This window comes from Hypanus sabinus, chromosome 23, assembly GCF_030144855.1.
Source record: "Hypanus sabinus isolate sHypSab1 chromosome 23, sHypSab1.hap1, whole genome shotgun sequence".
Classification (NCBI taxonomy): domain Eukaryota; kingdom Metazoa; phylum Chordata; class Chondrichthyes; order Myliobatiformes; family Dasyatidae; genus Hypanus; species Hypanus sabinus.
The window spans coordinates 29,855,791-29,876,338 of record NC_082728.1 but is presented as its reverse complement, the minus strand read 5'-3'; the positions used below and the strand labels follow the sequence as shown (position 1 = coordinate 29,876,338).

Sequence of the window (20,548 nt, the reverse complement as noted above, 5' to 3'; positions counted from 1 at the left end):
TTATGAAACCAAGCCCTTGAGTTAATGATTTTATTTAAACTTGGATTTTATTCATTGCATTTAATTGAGTTGAGCCACACTCAGAAATTGGTTTGAATTTTTAAAACTAATTTATTTCCTTAGAATTCTACTTGAGCTGTATTGTATGTGTGCCAAGTAGGTTATTTAATTCCTGCAAAAGTAAAGCGTAACAAATATTAAGCATTTGTTGTTAATAAAAATGTTGCAAGAACTTTAAGCTTAAGCATACATGGGTGAGAAATGACAGCACTTCAGGTCAAAGATACTTTTTCTCCATCAAAATTTGTGGAGAGGGTAAAAGGATACTAGCTTGCTGGAAGGCAGAATGTTGGTGAAAGCAGGGAGTGTCTGGTTTTCACCAACTTTGGTCTGCATAATCACCAAAAGCCAACAGTTCAGGCAGACAGGTGTTGTATCTTCAGTATTACAATGTGCTCTACCAAAGGTAAAATGCAGAACTAGAACAGTGGGACCTTTGCATTAGGCAGGATCTAGGGAGAATTAATTGGAACTGTTTTTAGGTAAGTCCACATCAGCTATGTGGAGGGTATTTAAAGACCAACTGCTTGCAGAACAAATGTATTCCGGTCACAAAGCAGAACTAGGATGGCAAAATAAGAGAACCTTGGCTGTTGAGAGTTGTGATTAATTTAGTCAAGAAAAAGGAAAAGTATGTAAAGCTTCGGGAGCTATAATCAATCAGAGCTCTTGAATGTTATGAAGAACTCAGAAAAGAACTCAAAGGGAATTGGGAAAGCCTGGAAAGTCCATAAAAAGTCCTTGATAAGTAGGTTAAAAGAGAATTCAAGACATTCTATACATGCATCAGGAGGATAACTAGTGAGGGGAACATTGGTTTGGATGTGGAGGTCCTTAATGAGTACATCAATATTTACCAAGGAGAAGGACGTGAAGGATAGTAAAACAAGAGTTGAGAATATTAATTGTTAGGACATTTTTAGTTGAAGGAGGTAGTGTTGGGTCTCTTTAAGAGCATTAAGGTGGACCAGTACGTATTCCTGTCCTAGACTGTTTTATGCTCAAATGCTGCTGTTAACTGCTTTCCTGCAACAGGCTCTGCCAGCTGTAATGGAAGCACTAATTTGAGAAGTGTTATGAAGAATAGGTTTCCAAAAGCATTTGGGCCTAAGCATGGAAATTAAAAGCTTGAAACTCAAGCTATATACCCTCCTCCCTTGTGCCCACCTGCAAAATATAACAAACTAATTTTGGTACCACATAATCAGGATATTCTTCCTGATTAGAAGTGACTTTTAGTTAAATAAATGACAGGACACTGAGCATCATTCCAGTTTACTTTTTAATTATTCAGCATATTACATGCATGAGGGCAATCTTATCCCATAAGATTATGCAGTGAAGTAATTAGTTTTCTATTAACAGTAACTTCACAAATCCACCTATATAACTGAAGTATATACATGAGAAAATCTGCAGATGCTGGAAATCGAAAGCAACAAAATGCTGGAGCATTACCTGAAGCTCAAGAAATGGATGTTCATGCCATCAGGTTGGAGGTTACCCGGGCAGAATTCAAGGTGTTGCTCCTCCAAGCTGAGCGTGGCCTCGTTATGGCAGAGAGGAGGCCATGGACCAACGTGTCAAAATGAGAATGGGAAGTAGAATTGAAATGGGTGGCCACCGGTAGGCAGATGGAGTATAGCTGCTCGGCAAAGCAGTCTCCCAATCTATGTTGGTTCTTACTGATACACAGGAGGCCACAATGGGAGCAACTGATACAATAGATGACCCCAGCAGACACACAGGTGAAGTGCTGCCTCACCTGGATGGACTGGTTGGGACCCTGAATGCTAGATTGGGGGGGGGGGGGGGGGGGGGGGAGAGGTGTGGCAGTTGTTCAGCTTGCGAAGATAAATGCCAGGAGGGAGATCAGTGGGGAGAGAGAAATGGAGAAGGGAATAGTGTAGGGAGCGATCCCTGCATAAAGTGTGTGAGTGTGTGGCGGGGGGGGAGTAAGAAATCTGCTTGGTGGTGATTGAATCCCATTGGAGATGGCAGAAATTACAGAGAATTATGTGCTCGGTGTAGAGGCTAGTGGGGTGGTAGATAAGGATGAGAGGAAAACTTGCTGCTGTGGCAGCAGGAGGATGGGTGAGGGCAGATGTGCACGAAATGCAAAAGATGTGGGTGAGGACAGTGATGGTGGAGGATGGAAGCCCCCTTCTTTGAAGAAAGTCATCTCATCAGCTCTGGAACCAGTATCATGGAGCAAAGTCTCAGCCAGCAGATTTACCAGTAGATGATGTACTATGAATGTAAGGAAGGACAACCCAATGATTGGGTACAAATGCAGACAGAGCAAAGTTAAATTGTACCACAAGAGGCAAAATTCATAAATGCAAAGGATGCAGGACTGAAGGTGTTTGTTGTATTTAAATTCACGTAGTATTCGGAATAAGTTGAATAAGCTCATGGCACAGTTAGAGATTGGTCACTATAATGTTGTGGGCATCAGAGTCGTGGCTGAAAGGAAGTCATAGTTGGGAGCTTAAATTACTTTGTATTGAAAAGCCAGGCAGGAAGGCATAGGTGGTGGTGTGGCTATGTTGCTAAGAGATGGAATTACATCTTTAGGAAGTTATAAGATTGGGTCAGAGAATATTGAATCTTTGTGGGTGGAGTTCAGAAACTGCAAGAGTTAAAGAAAAAACACCATCATGGGAATCGTATGTCTCCAAATAGTAGCCAACAAGTGGGGTTGAGATTGCAAAGGGAGCTGGAAGGGGCATCCAATAAGGCTAATGTCACAATTGTAATGGGGGTCTTAAATATGCAAGGGGATTGGGAAAATCAGGTTGACGTTGGATCGCATGAGGTAATTTTTTTGATTGCTTATGAGATAGCTTTTTAGAGTAGCTTGTGCTTAATCCTACTTGGAAATTGGGTGGTTCACATGCAGGAAAGGGAAGTAAAATTAAGTAATTGGGAACGTGATAAATGGTAGATTGAAATCAAGGCTACACAGATATTTGTTTAAATTCTTCAGAAGCCATCATAAGAAAAACTTAGATTAGCCTTTTGTTAATGCTGTTAAATTCAATGTGTTCTGTCATTTTGGAGTTCAGACTTTACACTGGTCAATGGGACAAGTTTCTTTCTAGTTATTGATGGCAGGGACGCCTTGCTAATTCTAAGGAGAGACACTTCATATAGCAAGATTTCTCCATTGTGCATTACCTGGACCTGTCAAAAAATAATTTTTCCAACATTCTCAATAAACTGGGGATGACAATATTTTTGTTTAAAATGTTTTTAATATCACCAAGAATCCATATGGTGATATTGTTACAGGTAAGCAGAATGAGGAGATAAATTCAACAATATCAGTTTTAGACAGTGAAATTAACTTTTACTGCAATTAATCGAGATTTATCTTTGTTGCTATGTTTGGGTTAGATATTTAAATAGAGTAAAATCTCTATTGTTTTGTAATCTAAAGTAGTATTTAAGTACTCTAGTTGTTAGAATAAGTTGTCATGCACTGATCCAGAGATTAACTTTGCTGCCTGTCTCAGACTTGTGCCAGACACAAGCTACATTTAGAATCCATTAAACAAATTATCACTAATAATGAAACGGATTTTCTAACTGCTGAGGTTGGATCACAATAGTTAAAGGTTACATATGCCTCAGATTTGTAGTGCAACTCGAACTCCAATCTACATGTATGTAAACTGCTCAAGCAACATAGCTCAGTCCCAACATGCCCAAGACCAGAAAAGGGGCAAGATTGATTACAAACTAGAGCTCTAGTCAATAGGAGCATATAATCATTGCAGGGATTGTTCTGAATTGGAATACTCTGCTTCAATTTATTTAAATCATATTTTATTTACTAAGCCATAATTCCACATCATTCATGTAACTGTCTGAACAAGAACTATACAAAATGTATTCCTTACAAAACTATAATTGAAGATGCATTTTGAAATTGCACCTTTTTTTATTGAAATAGCCTTAGTTGATAAAGCAACTTTACTTTGAAAGATGAGATTTTGTTCTTTTAATATCACCCCATGCAAGTAATTGAGGAATAGAGCGGTTGAGATGGAAATGACAATCATCTTAAATACAAGAATGGGAGCGGCTTTAGACTACTGAGGTAATGTTACTCTTTAAACCAATAATCAGCATATGAACAGTGTGACTTCCAGGTAGAGCTGATCCAGCAAGATGTTCTTCATCTGCACTGAAAGATTCTAGCTGAATGTGAATACACTTCAAGTTCCATTTGTACAGCAGTGCTTCAATTGACCAATCGGCACTAGAAAATATTTCAAAAGTACAGAAAATTAAAAGTAATGCAAAACTAATCTTGTTTAAACATGATTAACAATATCAAGAAATGAAGAGTTTGGCAGAAGTTGTAGATGAAATAATTTATATCTAGCTAGATATTGGAACAGTGGAAGTTGGGAATGGTTCAGCTAAGGAATCCAAAGAGTTCAAAGGTACAAAAAGAAAATTGGAGATCACTCACCAAAAACAGAACAGCAAGAAAAAAAAATGCAGAAATATTGAAAATCGCAGGTGCACTTTGAGAAATTCAAATCCGTAAGTTACCTGCAAACACGAGGAAATCTGCAGATGCTGGAAATTCAAACAACACACTGTTGTTTGTGTGTGCAGTAAGTTACCTGGGTTACTTTCACTTCTAAAGTGACAAGAAACAACTTCAAATTGCACTGCTTCGATAATTTATATAATTATGCAAAATAATTTAATAAATTGGTAAATTAGATATGGACTGCATTAACTTTCAATGTACATTAACTTCAGTTTAATTGTTAATGTTTAGATTTCCAAATTACAGCAACTAAATCAAACTTTTTCAAATCTGTGCAAGTATTAAAAATTTTAAATCTATACACCATGTCTTCAAAAAAGAAACATGTCATGTTCTTTTCTCCTTTCCAGCTCACCCTACACTTCACATTCAGCTCAGCAGCCAAGCAATTTAAATCTTTAAGCTAAAACCTGCATTATAATTGTCAATGAATATTGTGGAGAGTTTGTCCGGTTATGTTATAAAATCAATATTTCATTCTTTAGCTTAATTGTATTGGATTTCAGTTCCTAGTTTTCTACAGTTAATACAATTAAAGGTTTAGATAGTGGACTGAAGTTACTAATGATATGAATACTCCACAGGATAGTAACTTGGCTATAAAGTACAGAAGCTGATTAAGTACTTGGGGGAAAAATGGCAAATGGAATATAATGTGAAGGTTTTAAATTGTTCCAAATTGTTCAGAAAATGGAAAATGTTTTTTAAAGTTAAGATTATAATTTTGTTTAAAGATGCATTTACAAAACCAAAGAGGGATCACAAAGTTGACTTGGCAGGAACATGAAACAATATTGGGTCTTTTAAGCAAGGCATCTACTGAAAGTACCTTGGCGCACCTGCAGTATTTTACATACTTTTCATCCCTACCCAAAGAAGTGCCTCATTTGCTTCAAGGAAAAGAACAAAGATTCATTAGGCTTAAGCTTAATACCTTAGGCCTGTAAGGAAAGATTGAACTGAATGGGCCTTCATTCTATAAATTTGATTGGAATCAGGTGATCTTGAAGTGAAACTGAGGGTTTCATGAGGGTAGTAGCTAGTTAACCTAAAACTGAGATCATATTACTGGGATGGGATTTTTTTTTCCCCCCATTGAAAAGATTAGAACTCTGAAATTCTATACATGAGGACCACATTTGATTTGTCATTTGGGGTAAAAAAGATAGATATTGTTACAGTTTGGAGGATTAAGAAGAACATTCAAGGGATGAGTGAAGAAGAGGACTTTCAATGTGAGTGGAATTAATGCAGAAATTCAAAAATGTTCTTATGAATGCAGGAACAAGCTTAAGAAAACTGATATGAAAGTATTTTGAAATTAAGGATGGGATCTAAAGTTGTAACTTCAAAAAATTATGCTTTTTTTTTTACACAGGATGTTCAAGGTTAATTTTGGCGTATTCGAAAAAGAAAGCAATGTAAATGCAAGTTCTTCCTGTTGGCTGTAAAATAATGGTGATCAAGCTGTAAACTGACAAAAAGCAAAATTTCCCCAAGTCTCTTGAGACATAACTGAGTGCAAGGAAGGATAGTTTTAAGTATTAGTCAAAACATGAGAATTTCATGCAAATATGCTTTACTATTGATTATAATTACACAGTGAATGCATGTTAAAAACTTATTTATGGATCTAGTTGAAAATAAGCATCAAAAGTAAATTCAGCATTTCAAGCAAATAGTAAAGATTTACCTCCTTTCTTGATAAGTGGTCCAAAAAAGGGCATTTGGATTTTTTTGCATCAAGTAGAAAACAGTTGTTAATATGTCCTCAAAGTCTGAAAGATCAATTTGAAGGAAATTTAAAAGGTTACACATGTTAATATTTGCTCACATATTCATTAACAAAACAATGAAAAGCTGTATCTGGAAGCTTGGCAGTGAGTCTTGGTATGAAAATGTATTCATCATCTTAAAAGTTTCACCTGTGCAAGTGAAAATAGTTACAAATCATAACAGCTCATTTCATTGGATTTTACAATACAACTTCAACTGCAGATTTTGTGAATTAAGGCATAAAAGTAAAATTCTTATTTTGACTGAAATATACTCCAATTATTCACCTCATAAGTTAAAAGTAGAGATTCAATTACCAAGTGAACAGATTATATGACATCTACAATTGAAAAATTGTCAACTTCCTTTTCAGTCATATTCACTCTTATTATATTTACTGCCATTGCAGCAGGAAAACTATATTTAGTGTCACCCAGACCCAGGCAGCCATTTTTCAGTGAGTATCACTGAAAACTTGTACAGTATCAAGACTGAGCTATTCTGTTTTAGAATGCACACCAAGTCAAAGAAGATGAATGGGAAGAAGTTTTATCAAAGCACATTTTATTGTAATTCAGTTGATTTAGCAATGTCATACCCTTCATTCCAGTCTTGTTTATTGTTCCTTTGTTTGGCATCTATTTCATTATTTTCCTTCTAAAGTATTCAAGAATGCATTTATTTGGAAGTCATTGCAGTTTTGAAGATGAAGCTCATCTCCTGACTGAAATCATAATCTTGTCAAACCTAATTAAAGCCCATATTATGGGCACTGTTTTCTCTGTTAATAGTTTAAATCAGCAATTAAAGTAAGTATATAATAGATTTTGTTAATTTCAATCTTTACCTTCAGGTTCATAGAACACATCAGATCCTAGAATAATGTCTATTTGTGGCAACTGCACCAAATCAGGAGATATTTGTCCCCAGGTTAGACCAATGACAGGCACATCTTCAAGATTGTTGATCTGGCAGCTTCGCCGACAGTTATCCAAGCAATTCTGAAACACTGCACAATCTGATAAAATTACACTCGCACCACATTTTGCTGCAACAACACCGGGTAAGCTTGCACCAGCTCCAATCTAGTTGGGGAAATAAATGATAGAAAGTATTAGAATCATAAGAGACGTGCAGCACATAAAGAAGTCCTTTTGTCCGTTATCCATTCCAACTAAGATGACCATCTGCAAATCCCAATTTCCTGCATTTGACCCACATTATATTTTGTAACTCCAGAAAATGCACAAGAATATACCAAAAAAAGTGAGAATTGGAGGAGCAATTCTCCAGAGAGCTAGCAGACAACTGCAGGAAACATAAAGTTGTGATAGAACATAGAATAGTACAGCACATTACAGGCCCTTCGGCCCACAATGTGCCAACCCTCAAACCCTGCCTCCCATATAACCCCCCCCCCCCACCTTAAATTTCTCCATATAATCTATGATAGTAGGGAATTTTAATTTTCCATATATTGATTGGGACTCCCATACTGTTAAGGTCTAGACGGGTTAGAGTTTGTAAAATGTGTTCAGGAAAATTTTCTAAATCAATATATAGAGGTACTGACTAGAGAGGATGCAATATTAAATTTCCTATTAGGAAACAAGTTAGGACAGGTGATGGAAGTGTGTATAGAGGAACACTTTGGTTCTAGTGACACCATTAGTTTCAACTTGATCACAGATAAAGATAGATCTGGTCCTCAGGTTGAGGTTCTAAACTGGAAAAAGGCCAATTTGGAAGAAATGAGAAAGGATCTAAAAAGGGTGGATTGGGACAGGTTGTTCTCTGGCAAGGATGTCGTTGGTAAGTGGGGGGCCTTCAAAGGAGAAATTCTGAAAGTGCATAGTTTGTATGTTCCTGTCAGGATTAAAGGCAAAGTGAATTAATAAGGAACCTTGGTTCTCTAGGGATATTGGAATTCTGATAAAGCAGAAGAGAGAGATTTATGACATGTATAGGAAATGGAGCAAATAAGGTACTTGTATAAAAGGTGCAAAAAAATACTTAAAAGAAATTAGGAGGGCTAAAAGACGACGACGTAGCTTTGGCAGTCAAGGTGAAGGATAATCCAAGGGTATATTAAGAACAAAAGGATAGTAAGGGATAAACTTGGTCCTCTTGAAGATCAGAGTGGTCAGCTATGTATGCAACCAAAAGAAATGGGGAAGATCTTAAATGGGTTTTTTGTGTCTGTATTTACTAAGGAAACTGGCATGGAGTCAGTAGAAATAAGGCAAACAAGTAGTGAGGTCATGGAACCTATACAGATTAAAGAGGAGGAGGTGCTTGCTATCTTGAGGCAATTCAGAGTTAATAAATCCCCAGGACCTGACGGTATTTCCTCGGATCTTGAAGGAGACTAGTGTTGAAATTGCAGGGGCCCTGGCAGATATATTTAAAATAACTGTATCTATGGGTGAGGTGCCAGAGGATTAGAGGATAGCTCATATTGTTCCGTTGTTTAAAAAGCTCTAAAAGTAATCTGGGAAATTATAGGCTGGTAAGTTATTGGAAGGAATACTAAGAGATAGGATCTACAAGTATTTAGATAGATAGGAACATATTAGGGAGAGTCAACATGGCTTTGTGTGTGGTAGGTCATATTTAACAAATCTATTAAGAGTTTTTTGAGGAGGTTACAAGGAAAGTGGATGAAGGGAAGGCAGTGGATGTTGTCTACGTGGACTTAAGTAAGGCATTAGACAAGATCCTGCATGGGAGGTTAGGAAGATTCAATCGCTGGATATACATGGTAAGGTAGTAAATTGGATTAGACGTTTGCTCAGTGGGAGAAGTCAGAGTGGTAGTGGAGGATTGCTTTTCTGAGTGTAAGCCTGTGACTACTGGTGTGCCACAGGGATCAGTGCTGGGTCCATTGTTATTTGTCATCTATATCAATGATCTGGATGATAATGTGGTAAATTGGATCAGCAAATTTGCCGAGGATACAAAGATTGGAGGTGTAGTGGACAGTGAGGAAGGTTTTCAAAGCTTGCAGAGGGATTTGGACTAGCTGGGAAAATGGGCTGAAAAATGGCCGATGGAGTTTAATACAGACAAGTGTGAGGTATTGCACTTTGGAAGGAAAAACCAAGGTAGTACATACAAGGTAAATGGTAGGGCACTGAGGAGTGCAGTCGAATAGAGGGATCTGGAAATACAGATACAAAATTCCCTAAAAGTGGTGTCACAGATAGGGTAGTAAAGAGAGCTTTTGGTGCATTGGCCTTTATAAATCAAAGTATTGAGTAAAGAGTTGGAATTTTATGGTGAGGTTGTATAAGGTGTTTTAGGCTGAATTTGGAGTATTGTGTGCAGTTTTGGTCACCTAATTACAGGAAGGATATTAAGGTTGAAAGAGTGCAGAGAAAGTTTACAAGGATGTTGCTGGGACTTGAGAAACTGAGTTACAGAGAAAGGTTGAATAGGTTAGGACTTTATTCCTTGGAGTGTAGAAGAATGAGGGGAGATTTGATAGGGGTATATAAAACTATGATGGGTATAGATAGAAGCAGGCTTTTTCCACTGAGGCTAGGGGAGAAAAAAACCAGAGGACATGGGTTAAGGGTGAAGGCAGAAATGTTTAAAGGGAACATGGTGGGGTGGGGGGGCACTTCTTCACACAGAGAGTGGTGGGAGTGTGGAATGAGCTGCCAGATGAAGTGGTAAATGCGGGCTCACTTTTAACATTTAAGAAAAACTTTGACAGGTTCATGGATGAGAGGTGTATGGAGGGATATGGTCCAGGTGCAGGTCAGTGGGACTTGGCAGAAAAATGGTTCGGCACAGCCAAGAAGGGCCAAAAGGCCTGTTTCTGTGCTGTAGTGTTCTATGATTCTAGGAGTCCAGGGATACTCATGGAATTAGGTTTTACTATAGTGAGGTGCTCACATATGATGTATGCCAAATAAAATACGTACATATAATCCATAATGAATTACATAAAGAACAGAGCGCTTAATATATTTACAATATTACTGTAATAGTAAATACACTATTCCCTGTTCAGCTACAAATAGAATGTATTTTAACTCAATTATATAATATATTGCTCTCTAATTATATATCTATTAGACAAACACTATCTGCCTAAACAATTGTACTTTTCATGTCTTTATTGAACACATTGTTCAATCATTCATAATCCAGGCTGGAAAATGTATGTGAAGCCTAGTATTTAATAACAGATAGAACCTCCTTTAGCAGCAATAACCTCCATGAAATGTATCCTGTAGCTGCTGATTAGACTTGCACAATAGAGAGGTAGAATTCCTCCATACCAAACTTATACTTCATTAATGTTTCTGGGATACCTTGCATAAACAGCCCTCTTCAGGTTATGCCACAGCATCTCAGTTGGGTTAAGCTCTGTACTCTGACTTGGCCATTCCAAAACATAAATTTTCTTCTTTTTAAACCAATCTGTTGATTTGTTTGTGTTTCGGATCAGTGTCTTGTTGCACCATCCAACTTATATTAAGCTTCAGGTGACAGACTGCTACCCTGATATTCTCCTGTAAAATATTTTGCTACAATTTTGAATTAATTGTTCCCCCAATGAAACCAAACTGTTCTGGCCCTGAGGCAGCAAAGCAGCACCAAACCATAATACTCCTTTCACTATGCTTCACAGTTGGGATGAGGTTTTGGTGTTGCCATTTTTGCTCCAAACATAGCAGTGTGCATTTCTGCCAAAAAGTTCAACTTCTGACTCATCTGATTACAGAATATTGTCCCAAAGCATTGTAGAACATCCAGGTAGTCTTTTACAAACGTGAGACATGCAGCAATGAATTTTATTTTCGGTGAGTGGTGGTTTCCTTCATGATATTCTGTGCTGTCCTTCCATGAACACCATTCTTGCTCAGTGTTTTTCTTATAGAAGGTACATGAACAGAGATTTCTGCAGGTCTTTTTCTGTTACACTTGGGTTCTTTTTCACCTCATTCAACAGTGCTCGTGCTCTTGGTGTAGACTGATGAACACAGGTCTTTAGAAATGCTTTCATAGACTTTTCTAGCTTCATGCATCTCAACAGTTACTCTCCTAAGGTCATTTGAAAGTTGCTTTGATTGAGGAGTGGTGCACATAAATGGATCTTTCTTGAGAAGAGCAGGCTCTGTCAGTAACCTGACTTTGTGTATCTTTTATAGGGCCGGGCACATCTACAGCCATACCTCCAATCTCATCTTATTGATGAACACCTGATTCCAAATAGCTTTTATCAAAGGCATTATCCCAGAGGTTCACATGCTGTTTTGTACCTCAACCGATTGTTTAAATGGTATACTCAGTATTGACGAGAAGTAGTACAATTGTTTGTGTGTTATTAGTTTAGGCAGATTGTGTTTATCTGTTATTGTGACTTAGATGAAGACCAGACCACATTTTATGAGTATTTAAAGCAAAAAACTAAGTAATTGTAAAGGGTTCACAAACTTTCTAGCAACTGTAACTGCTATACAGTATAGACATCAAAAGCATAGTAAATTCTAAATTGTCCCACCTCACCTTGGAGGATGTCTTAGTTTTGTGGGATAAAGTCTTTAATGACTGGGTGGGGGGGGGGGGGGGGTCCCACTCTGTATGGCAGGTGACATTTGTGGCTATGAACAACCTCAGTTTCAGAAGCCTCCTCCACTGCTTTGTCCGTTGCCATTCTTCCCGATCTATAATATTGAGTTCAAGCAGTGGAGCACAGCAGCCAGGTTTGGCAGGAACTGGTTGTAGTAATTGACAAATCCTAAAAATGACAATTGTGGTATGTCCTTTGGTCTTGGGGAACCCACTACTACTTGAATTTTCTCAACATACTTGTGTAATTCTTGTGTGTCAATCATGTGACCACAGAAATTAAATCTGCGTTTAAAGAATTCACATTTGTCATGTTCTCTGAGCCCAAAATCTTTTATACTTTTTCACCGTCTTGAGATTTTGGGAGATGCTCCTTTGCATCCTTACTGGTAACAATAATGTCATCCATTTAACACTGCGTGTCTGGGCAGCCTTGTAGCCTCTGATCCATAGCTTTCTGTCAGAGTGTAGGTGCAGATGCTACTCCAAAAATAAGCCTATTATAACGATAAAGCCTTTTGTGAGTGTTACAGTGAGAAACACTTTGGACTCTGCTTCCACCTCCACCTGTAGGTAGCCCTCAGCTAAGTCCACTTTACTTAAAGGTTTACAAATATACCCTCTATCCTGGGCAGAGGATGTGGATCTACTTTCAGTACTGAATTGATGGCAACATTAAATTCACCACAGATCATGATGGACCCATTCCTCTTGACTACTGGGACAACTGGCATTGGCTCTAGTCAACCATGAAAAGAATTTCTTCAGACTCCATGCAATCTAGCTCACTGTCTATTTTATCACAGATGGTGTTGGGAACCATACGGGCTTTATTAATCTTTGGTGTGGCATCTTCATTTAATACTATTTTACATTTAACATGTTTAAATTTTCCAATGCCATCTTTGAACACTGCTGTGGCATCATTCAGTATACCTTTCTTAATTTGCTTTCAATTGACTATTGCAAGCAATTTGCAATGCAAATGGTGGATGGATCTCAAATCAAATTGTAGTTGTCTCAGCCAATCATAGCCTTAATGATGGCCCTCCTCTTTTTACCACATAAGCCCAAAGATAGCTTGTTGGTTGTTGTATTTCACTGTTATGAATGTTTTCCCTACAGTGGTTATCTTTGTTCTTAATTAGATATCTGCGGACTTCTGTTTATTATCTTTAAAATGCTATTCAAACTCATTTTGTGAAGTAAATGAAACAGTAGAGCCAGAGTCCCAATTCCATTTTAATTAATTTGCTGTTCAGTTCTAGCATAAACCATATAGGTTCTCTTATATTAGTTTTTACATTGTAAATCTTGAATTTGTTTAATTGTCATTCAACCATAAATGAATACAGCCAAATGAAACAGCGTTACTCTGGAGCCAAGGTGCAAACCACAGAACCAAGTCAGACACAGCGCAAGGCACATATAACGCACATAAGGTAGCAAGAACAGAAGATAGATATTGGTAAAATACAGTCACATAAATATAGTCCAAGATCCCAAATCCATGAATATTCAGCAGTCTGCAGTCAAACTCAATATTCCTTGTCTTCTGCCAAGCAAACACTGGAGGCAGCACAAACTCCAGCTAGGATGCTGCATCACACTGCCCTCAGCACTCCGCTGCAGCCTATTGACTTCAGAGGTTACAGTGGACATTGATAGGATGCAAAACTGGGCTGAGAAGTGGCAGATGGAGTTCAACCCAGATAAGTGTGAAGTGGTTCATTTTGGTAGGTTGAATATGATGGCAGAATATAGTATTAATGGTAAGACTCTTGGCAGTGTGGCGGATCAGAGGGATCTTGGGGTCCGAGTCCATAGGACACTTAAAGCATCTGTGCAGGTTGACTCTGGTTAAGAAGGCATATGGTGTATTGGCCTTCATCAATCGTGGAATTGAATTTAGGAGTCAAGAGGTAATATTGCAGCTATATAGGACCCTGGTCAGACCCCACTTGAAGTACTGTGCTCAGTTCTGGTTGCCTCACTACAGGAAGGATGTGGAAGCCATAGAAAGGGTGCAGAAGAGATTTACAAGGATGTTGCCTAGATTGGGGAGTGTGCCTCATGAGAACAGGTAACCTGATAGAGGTGGGTATAAGACGATGACAGGTATTGATCGTGTCGATAGTCAGGGGCTTTTCCCCAGGGCTGAAATGGTTGCCACAAGAGGACACAGGTTTAAGGTGCTGGGGAGTAGGTACAGAGGAGACATCAGGAATAAGTTTTTTTACTCAGAGTGGTGAGTGCATGGAATGGGCTGCTGGCAACGGTGGTGGAGGCGGATACAATAGGATCTTTTAAGAGACTTTTAGATAGGTACATGGAGCTTAGTAAAATAGAGGGCTTATAGGTAAGCCTAGTAATTTCTAAGGTAGGGACATGTTCAGCACATCTTTGTGGGCCGAAGGGCCTGTATTGTGCTGTAGGTTTTCTCTGTTTCTATGACTCCAAGGTTTCTTTCCTCGGCGGCTGTAAACAGGCGACATCGTCGCTTCCTAATCCTGTGTCCCTCTCATCATTATCAGGTATTTCATCAACAGCATTGCAATTAGTTCTCTTTTTGAAACTGCAAATTCATTTTTAATATTTATCTCTTTCCTGTACAGTCCACTAATTTTATCTGTTCGACACGCTCTTTGTATGTGTCCTATTTTGTTGAATTTTCAGCAAGTTTTACCTTTAAACCTGCATTGATGTGAGCCCTCACAACAGTAACACAATTTGTTTGGGCAGGTAGATTTCTGTTTAGACACTGCAATTTTGTTCACACTCATTTTCATTCCTAATTGCACCTCTGCTGCTTCCATTCATACAGCGATTTCAATTGTTTTTTTAAATAGCAGTTGTGCTTCAGTTAGATATTTTTGAATGCTTTCTTGTAAGATTCTAGAAATTAAATGATCTCTCAGTGCATCATTAAGCCTATCACTGAAATGACAATGCTTGGACAGTTTCTTCAATTCAGCCATATCATGTGAAATAGACTCCCCTTTTGATATCAGCAAAGCTCAAAATTCTATGACTATACCTGCCTGTACCACCACCCCTCACTTCTTCTTCTATATACCCTCTAAGTGAAAGACCTGCTCCTCAGATCTGTGAATATTTTCACTCTCACCTTATACCTATGCCCTTGAATGTTAAACCCTTCCCCCTTGGATATAAACCTTCATAAGGTTACCTCTCAGCCTTCTGATCTCAACTGAGAACAAAATAGCCTTGAAATTAGAGCCCTCCTTTCCAGGCAACAACCTGGTGCATCTGCTTCTGCACTCTTTCTAGTATTACCACATCCTTCCGGTGCTGACCAGAATTGTACAGAATATTCCAAATGTGGCTGAATATTTGTCTTGTACAGCTGCAATGTGATGTCTCATTTCTTGTACTCTATCTATATCCCTGCCACATCACAACTCTATCCATCTGTGTCACAGTCTTCAGCTAACTGTAAACTTGCCACCACAGATCTTTCTGTTAAATGTTAAGGTCCCTGCTATTTACTGTGTATTAGAAGACCAACATTTATTGCCTCACACTTGTCTGAACGAAATGCCATCTGACACCACTTCACCTAACTTTCCAACTAATTTACATCCCATATTCTTCAGCAACCACATCTCCCATCAATTTAGGTGTCATTACCAAACTAATCAAACCAGATATTCTTATCCAAATCAATTAATAGATGAGTAAGAAAGATCCTAGCAGTACTTTATTTGTTACAACGTCATCAGAAAAATTCTCCCTGACATTTTACTTACCATCACCCAAACCAATATCAGCGTACATTGTCTTAATTCTATCCTCCCCCTTGGTGAATGCTGACACTAAGTATTCATTCAGCACACCACACATTTTCCCTGACTACACAAAAAAGACTATCCTTTTCATCCATGAGGAACCTACTCTCATGAGCTATTCTCTTGCTTCTCATACTTTAATAGTGTTCTGAAATCTCTTAATTTTGTTGGCCAGGGCATTTCAAAACTCACATTTGCCCTTGTATCTCCTACAGTACATCTTCTATAAAGCATTAAGAGGACTCATTGGATAACAATTTCCTATATTTGAAGTACAGTTCCTTCTTCCTGATCACCTCAATTTCTTTTGTTAATTAAGGTTCTCTCATCTTACTCTCTTTGCTTCTTAGCCATACAGAGACACAGTGACTTTGAACTCATACTATTTCACTTTTAAAATGCCTTGTACTTACTGGATTTTGTTCCCCCTCCCCCCCCCCCCCCCCCCCCCCAGTCAGTACCAATGTACTTTTGCCATGTTCTGTCTCAAACCATTTAAGTCAGCCTTCCCCCAATTTAACTGCTTTCCACAACCCACCAAGAAGGCTGCATGGCTCTTTGCATTAATAATTTATTTGCAAATTAAATTAAAAATTAAAAATCAGCCAATAAGCAAAGGAAAATCAGATATATTATCACTGGCATGTGACGTGAAATTTGTTAACTTAGCAGCAGCGGTTCCATGCAAGACATAGAAGAGAAAAAATAAAAATAATAATAATAAATCAATTACAGTATAGATATATTGAATAGATTATAAAAATGTGCAAATAACAGAAATACTGTATATGAAAAAAAAGTGGGTAGTGTCCAAGAGTTCAATGTGCATTTAGCAATTGGATGGCAGAAGGGAAGAAGCTGTTCCTGAATTGCTGAGTGTGTGCCTTCAGACTTCTGTACCTCCTCCCTGATAGTAACAGTGAGAAAAGGGTATGCCCTGAGTGCTAGAGGTCCTTAATAATGGACGCTGCTTTTCTGAGACACAGCTCCCTGAAGATGTCCTGGGTACTTTGTAGACTGGTACCCAAGATGAAGCTGACTAGATTTACAACCCTCTGCAGCTTCTTTCGGCCCTGTTCAGTAGCCCCCCTCCCCAACAACCTACCATTACAGACAGTGATGCAGCCTGTCAGAATGCTCTCCACGGTACATCTATAGAAGTTATTGAGTGTATTTGTTGACATGCCAAATCTCTTCATACTTCTAATAAAGTACAGCCGCTATCTTGCCTTCTTTACAACTACATCGATATGTTCGGACCAGGTTAGATCCTTAAGAGATCTTGACTCTCAGGAACTTGAAACTGCTCACTTTCTCCACTTCTGATTCTTCTATGAGGATTGGTATATGTTCCTTCATCTTACCCTTTCTAACATCCACAATCAGCTCTTTCGTCTTACTGATGTTGAGTGCCATGTTGTTGCTGTGGCACCACTCCACTAGTTGGCATATTTCAGTCCTGTACGTCCTCTCATCACCATCTGATATTCTACCAACAATAGTTGTATTGTGGCAAATTTATAGATGGTATTTGAGCTGTGCCGAGCCACACAGTCATGTGTATATAGAGAGTAGCCAGTGGGCTAAGCACACACCCCTGAGGTGCACCAGTGTTGATTGTCAGCGATGAGGATATGTTACCACCAATCCGCACAGATTGTGCTCTTCTGGTTAGGAAGTCGAAGATCCTGTTGCAGAGGCAGGTACAGAGGCCCAGGTTCTGCAACTTCTCAATCAGTATTGTGGAAATGATGGTATGAATTGCTGAGCTATAGTCGATAAACATCCTGACATAGGTGTACAATAAAGTAAAAATAAACTAAAATGGAAATAAACCAAATCACATGAAATTTAACAAATTTAAGAATTTAGTAATAATTTTAAACAATCAACCGTATAATAGTTTTTCACTTCTTGAACTGATTCATAACCAGCTAATTTTTGCTGAAACTTCAAAATTACTCGGTTTCATAGTATTTTTTCTTAAGAAACTTAGATCTTAACAGGGGCACATGATAAAATATCGATCATGTATTAGGAACTTAGCTAATTCAACAAATATCTGAGGTTATTCATATGAATAAAATTTTGTAGCATTAGCAAAGTACATTTGCAACTTTTCCATGTAGAAATTGTTAAGGTTTCAGGATTTTTTGATTTATCTGCTTTTACCTCTAATATGGTCTTTCCTTTGACCTTGCTTTTGTTAAACCACACGTACTGCGCCAGAACCACTGAACCTGGCCATATGTACAAGCCATATTGAGGATCGAGTACCTGAAGATACAAATCATCATACTTTTATCACATCTTTAAGGTGATAATTTTAAAAGACAAATTACAGGTGCATTGATCAGCCAAAATTTGACAACCCATAGGAATGGATTAAAACAAGCAACTACTTTGTAAAATATTGTTAAATCAGACTCAGAAGATGTGGAAAGGTGAGCATTATAAATGAATTCGTTGAACCTATAAGCACACGAGATTCTGCAGATTCTGAAAATTTTGTTTCGTGGTCAAATCCCATTGAAGATAACATAAGTTTTGGAGAATGATGTGCTGGCTGTGGAAGCTCCTTGGGTGGTAGGTCTGGACAAGAAGTCTATCCCCATTAAGGCAGGGGAAGATGGAGTACGGGCAGGTGTCTGGGAAATGGAGAAGATGCAGGTGAGGAATAATGGAGGAAGGGAAACTACGCTCTTTAAAGGATATCTGATCTGGGAAGAAAAGCCTCGTATGAACAGATGGCGTGGGGACAAAATAACTGAGAAAAGGGAATGGCATTTTTACAGGTGACAGGATGGGAAAAAGTATAATCAAGATAGCTGTGAAAATTGGTAAATTTATATAAGATATTGGTAGACAGTTTGTCCCCAGAAACAGGGACAGGGAAACTCAGAAAGGGTAGAGAGGCATCAGAATGGATCAAGTCCTAAGTTCTAGATTTTATGCTAGCTGAAGGTATGATTTTCAATCTTGGATCGAAACAAAATGGCAGACACTGGTCATTAAAATGTGATGACAAAACGTGGAGTTTATAAAGAATTGAGAAAAAATGGAGGAGGATGGGGAAACAATGTCACTGTGGGTATGGATATGGCAAGGGAGAAGGTGCAAAAGGGATTCAGATTTATTTATCACATGCATGTTGGTACAGTGAAATGAACTGTTTGTGTTAACAACCAAACACATTCATGGACGTGCTGGGGCAGCCTGAAAGTGTTACCATACATTACAGCACCAACATAGCATGCTGACAATGCTCAGCAACAAAATAACAGCAGCAACAGCAAAATAATCCCCTTTCTGATCTTTTCAATTACTCACCTTCTTTTGGTCCTAGATTCTCAGTTACCATATCTCTAACCTCCAGCCCGTGGCCCAGACTCTCACGAATTATGATTACCCCAGGACTCGCTGATCCTTCAAACCTCAGGCCCCATCCCCAGGACTTGCGGATCATAGGAATTTGGTTCATTCTTACTGCACTCATCTAAAATTCTCTTTCTCCTTAATTTAACTTTAGTGTTGCATTTATTCGACAATGTATAGAGTCCTGACAAGATTCATTCCGAAAACAGATTTGACAGAAAAAGGATTAGGTCTGTATCTTAAGATCACAGGAATAAGAAGTGAGAGAGGAAGGGTAGGAAAGAAAATGTGTCAGATCATAAGATATAAGAGCAAGATTAGGTCTTTTGGTCTATTGAGTCTGCTGCTGTATCCCAGGGTGACAGTAACTGAGGATGGTGAGGAGCGGAAGCAGGGTGCAAGGAGCCTGTCAAAACCCAGTGACAAGGTGTGTGTAGAGAGGTGGGACATTGTTGGAGGGGAAAGGGCAGAAGTATGGGTAAGGAGGTGAGAGGTCAGCTTTGATTTACGTGTACATGAGCGGAGGGAAGAGCCATGTATGCGTGTGAAGGGACTGTCTGCTGTGGGTGTGTAGATGAGGTAGGCTCCGCTGTGGCAGCGTGGATGGGGAGTGGCTCTGCGATGGGTGTGTGTGGAGTTAAAAGGATGGAGCTGCTCTGCCGTTCGCCAGGAGGGGGCTATGGAGGGAAATAAACCGTCCACCTCTCCAGAGGGAAGGAGCCAGTCAGCACGTGTTGGCTGCTGCACTGACGATAACTTCCCCTCATGCCGAGGCATTTTAAAAAAAACAGGTTAGTTTCAAAGATACATTAATGTCGGAGAAATGTATACAATATACATTCTGGAATGTTTTTTAATTTGCAACCATCCAAGAAAACAGAGGAGTACCCCAAAGAATGGATGGCAGTTAAATGTTAGAACCCCAAAGTCCCCCCTCCTTGGGGCGCAGTGTCCAATGCGGGAGAAAGAGAGAGCAGGAGCTCTGGGTTGCACTCCATTAGAAAGGACCACGAATGTTCAACTCGGGATGTTAGCCCACCTCGGGAATGCGAACCTCCAGAGACTCGGGAGCACCGGCAAACGAAAACCGCCTCACGCTGACTGAGCCCCGGCCGCTCATGACATCATTACCTTTACCGGGCCGGCCGCGCCGAGAGCGGAGGCGGGGCTCGCTCGCGTCGTCATTAGACCGACACGCGGCATCGACCAATGATACAGCTGGGCCCACAATGGGTCCAATCGACACGGGGGTGTAGGCGGGACTCCTGTCATGTTGGCGTGATGGACGGGCCGGTGTGGCCAGTGCAGGGCAGGGGTATGAAAATTCTGGAAGGCCTATAAGTGCGAAGATCCACGGCTGGAGGACCTGCTCTTG

At 39.2% G+C, this 20,548-nt stretch overlaps 1 protein-coding gene across 1 annotated transcript; it reads right to left on the bottom strand.

Moving 5' to 3' along the window:
• Positions 1 to 251: 251 nt before the first annotated feature.
• Positions 252 to 20,345, bottom strand: mettl23 (methyltransferase 23, arginine). Its single transcript, XM_059948633.1, has 5 exons — positions 20,213 to 20,345; positions 17,971 to 18,075; positions 7,254 to 7,491; positions 6,324 to 6,408; positions 252 to 4,327 (listed from the first exon to the last, which is right to left on the bottom strand). The coding sequence occupies exons 1-5, from the start codon at positions 20,291 to 20,293 to the stop codon at positions 4,153 to 4,155; spliced, it is 684 nt and encodes a 227-aa protein (XP_059804616.1). The 5' UTR covers positions 20,294 to 20,345; the 3' UTR covers positions 252 to 4,152.
• Positions 20,346 to 20,548: the final 203 nt, after the last annotated feature.

What these genes read in the sequence shown, in the direction of transcription:
- mettl23 (XM_059948633.1), bottom strand. Translation starts at nt 20,293, where the DNA reads ATGAGCGGCCGGGGCTCAGTCAGCGTGAGGCGGTTTTCGTTTGCCGGT. An exon ending in AAGGAAAGACCATATTAGAG is followed by an intron (nt 7,492 to 17,970) that starts GTAAAAGCAGAT and finishes TTCCCCAACTAG; the next exon opens with ATTGGAGCTGGTGCAAGCTT. An exon ending in ACCACTTATCAAGAAAGGAG is followed by an intron (nt 4,328 to 6,323) that starts GTAAATCTTTAC and finishes AATATTTTCTAG; the next exon opens with TGCCGATTGGTCAATTGAAG.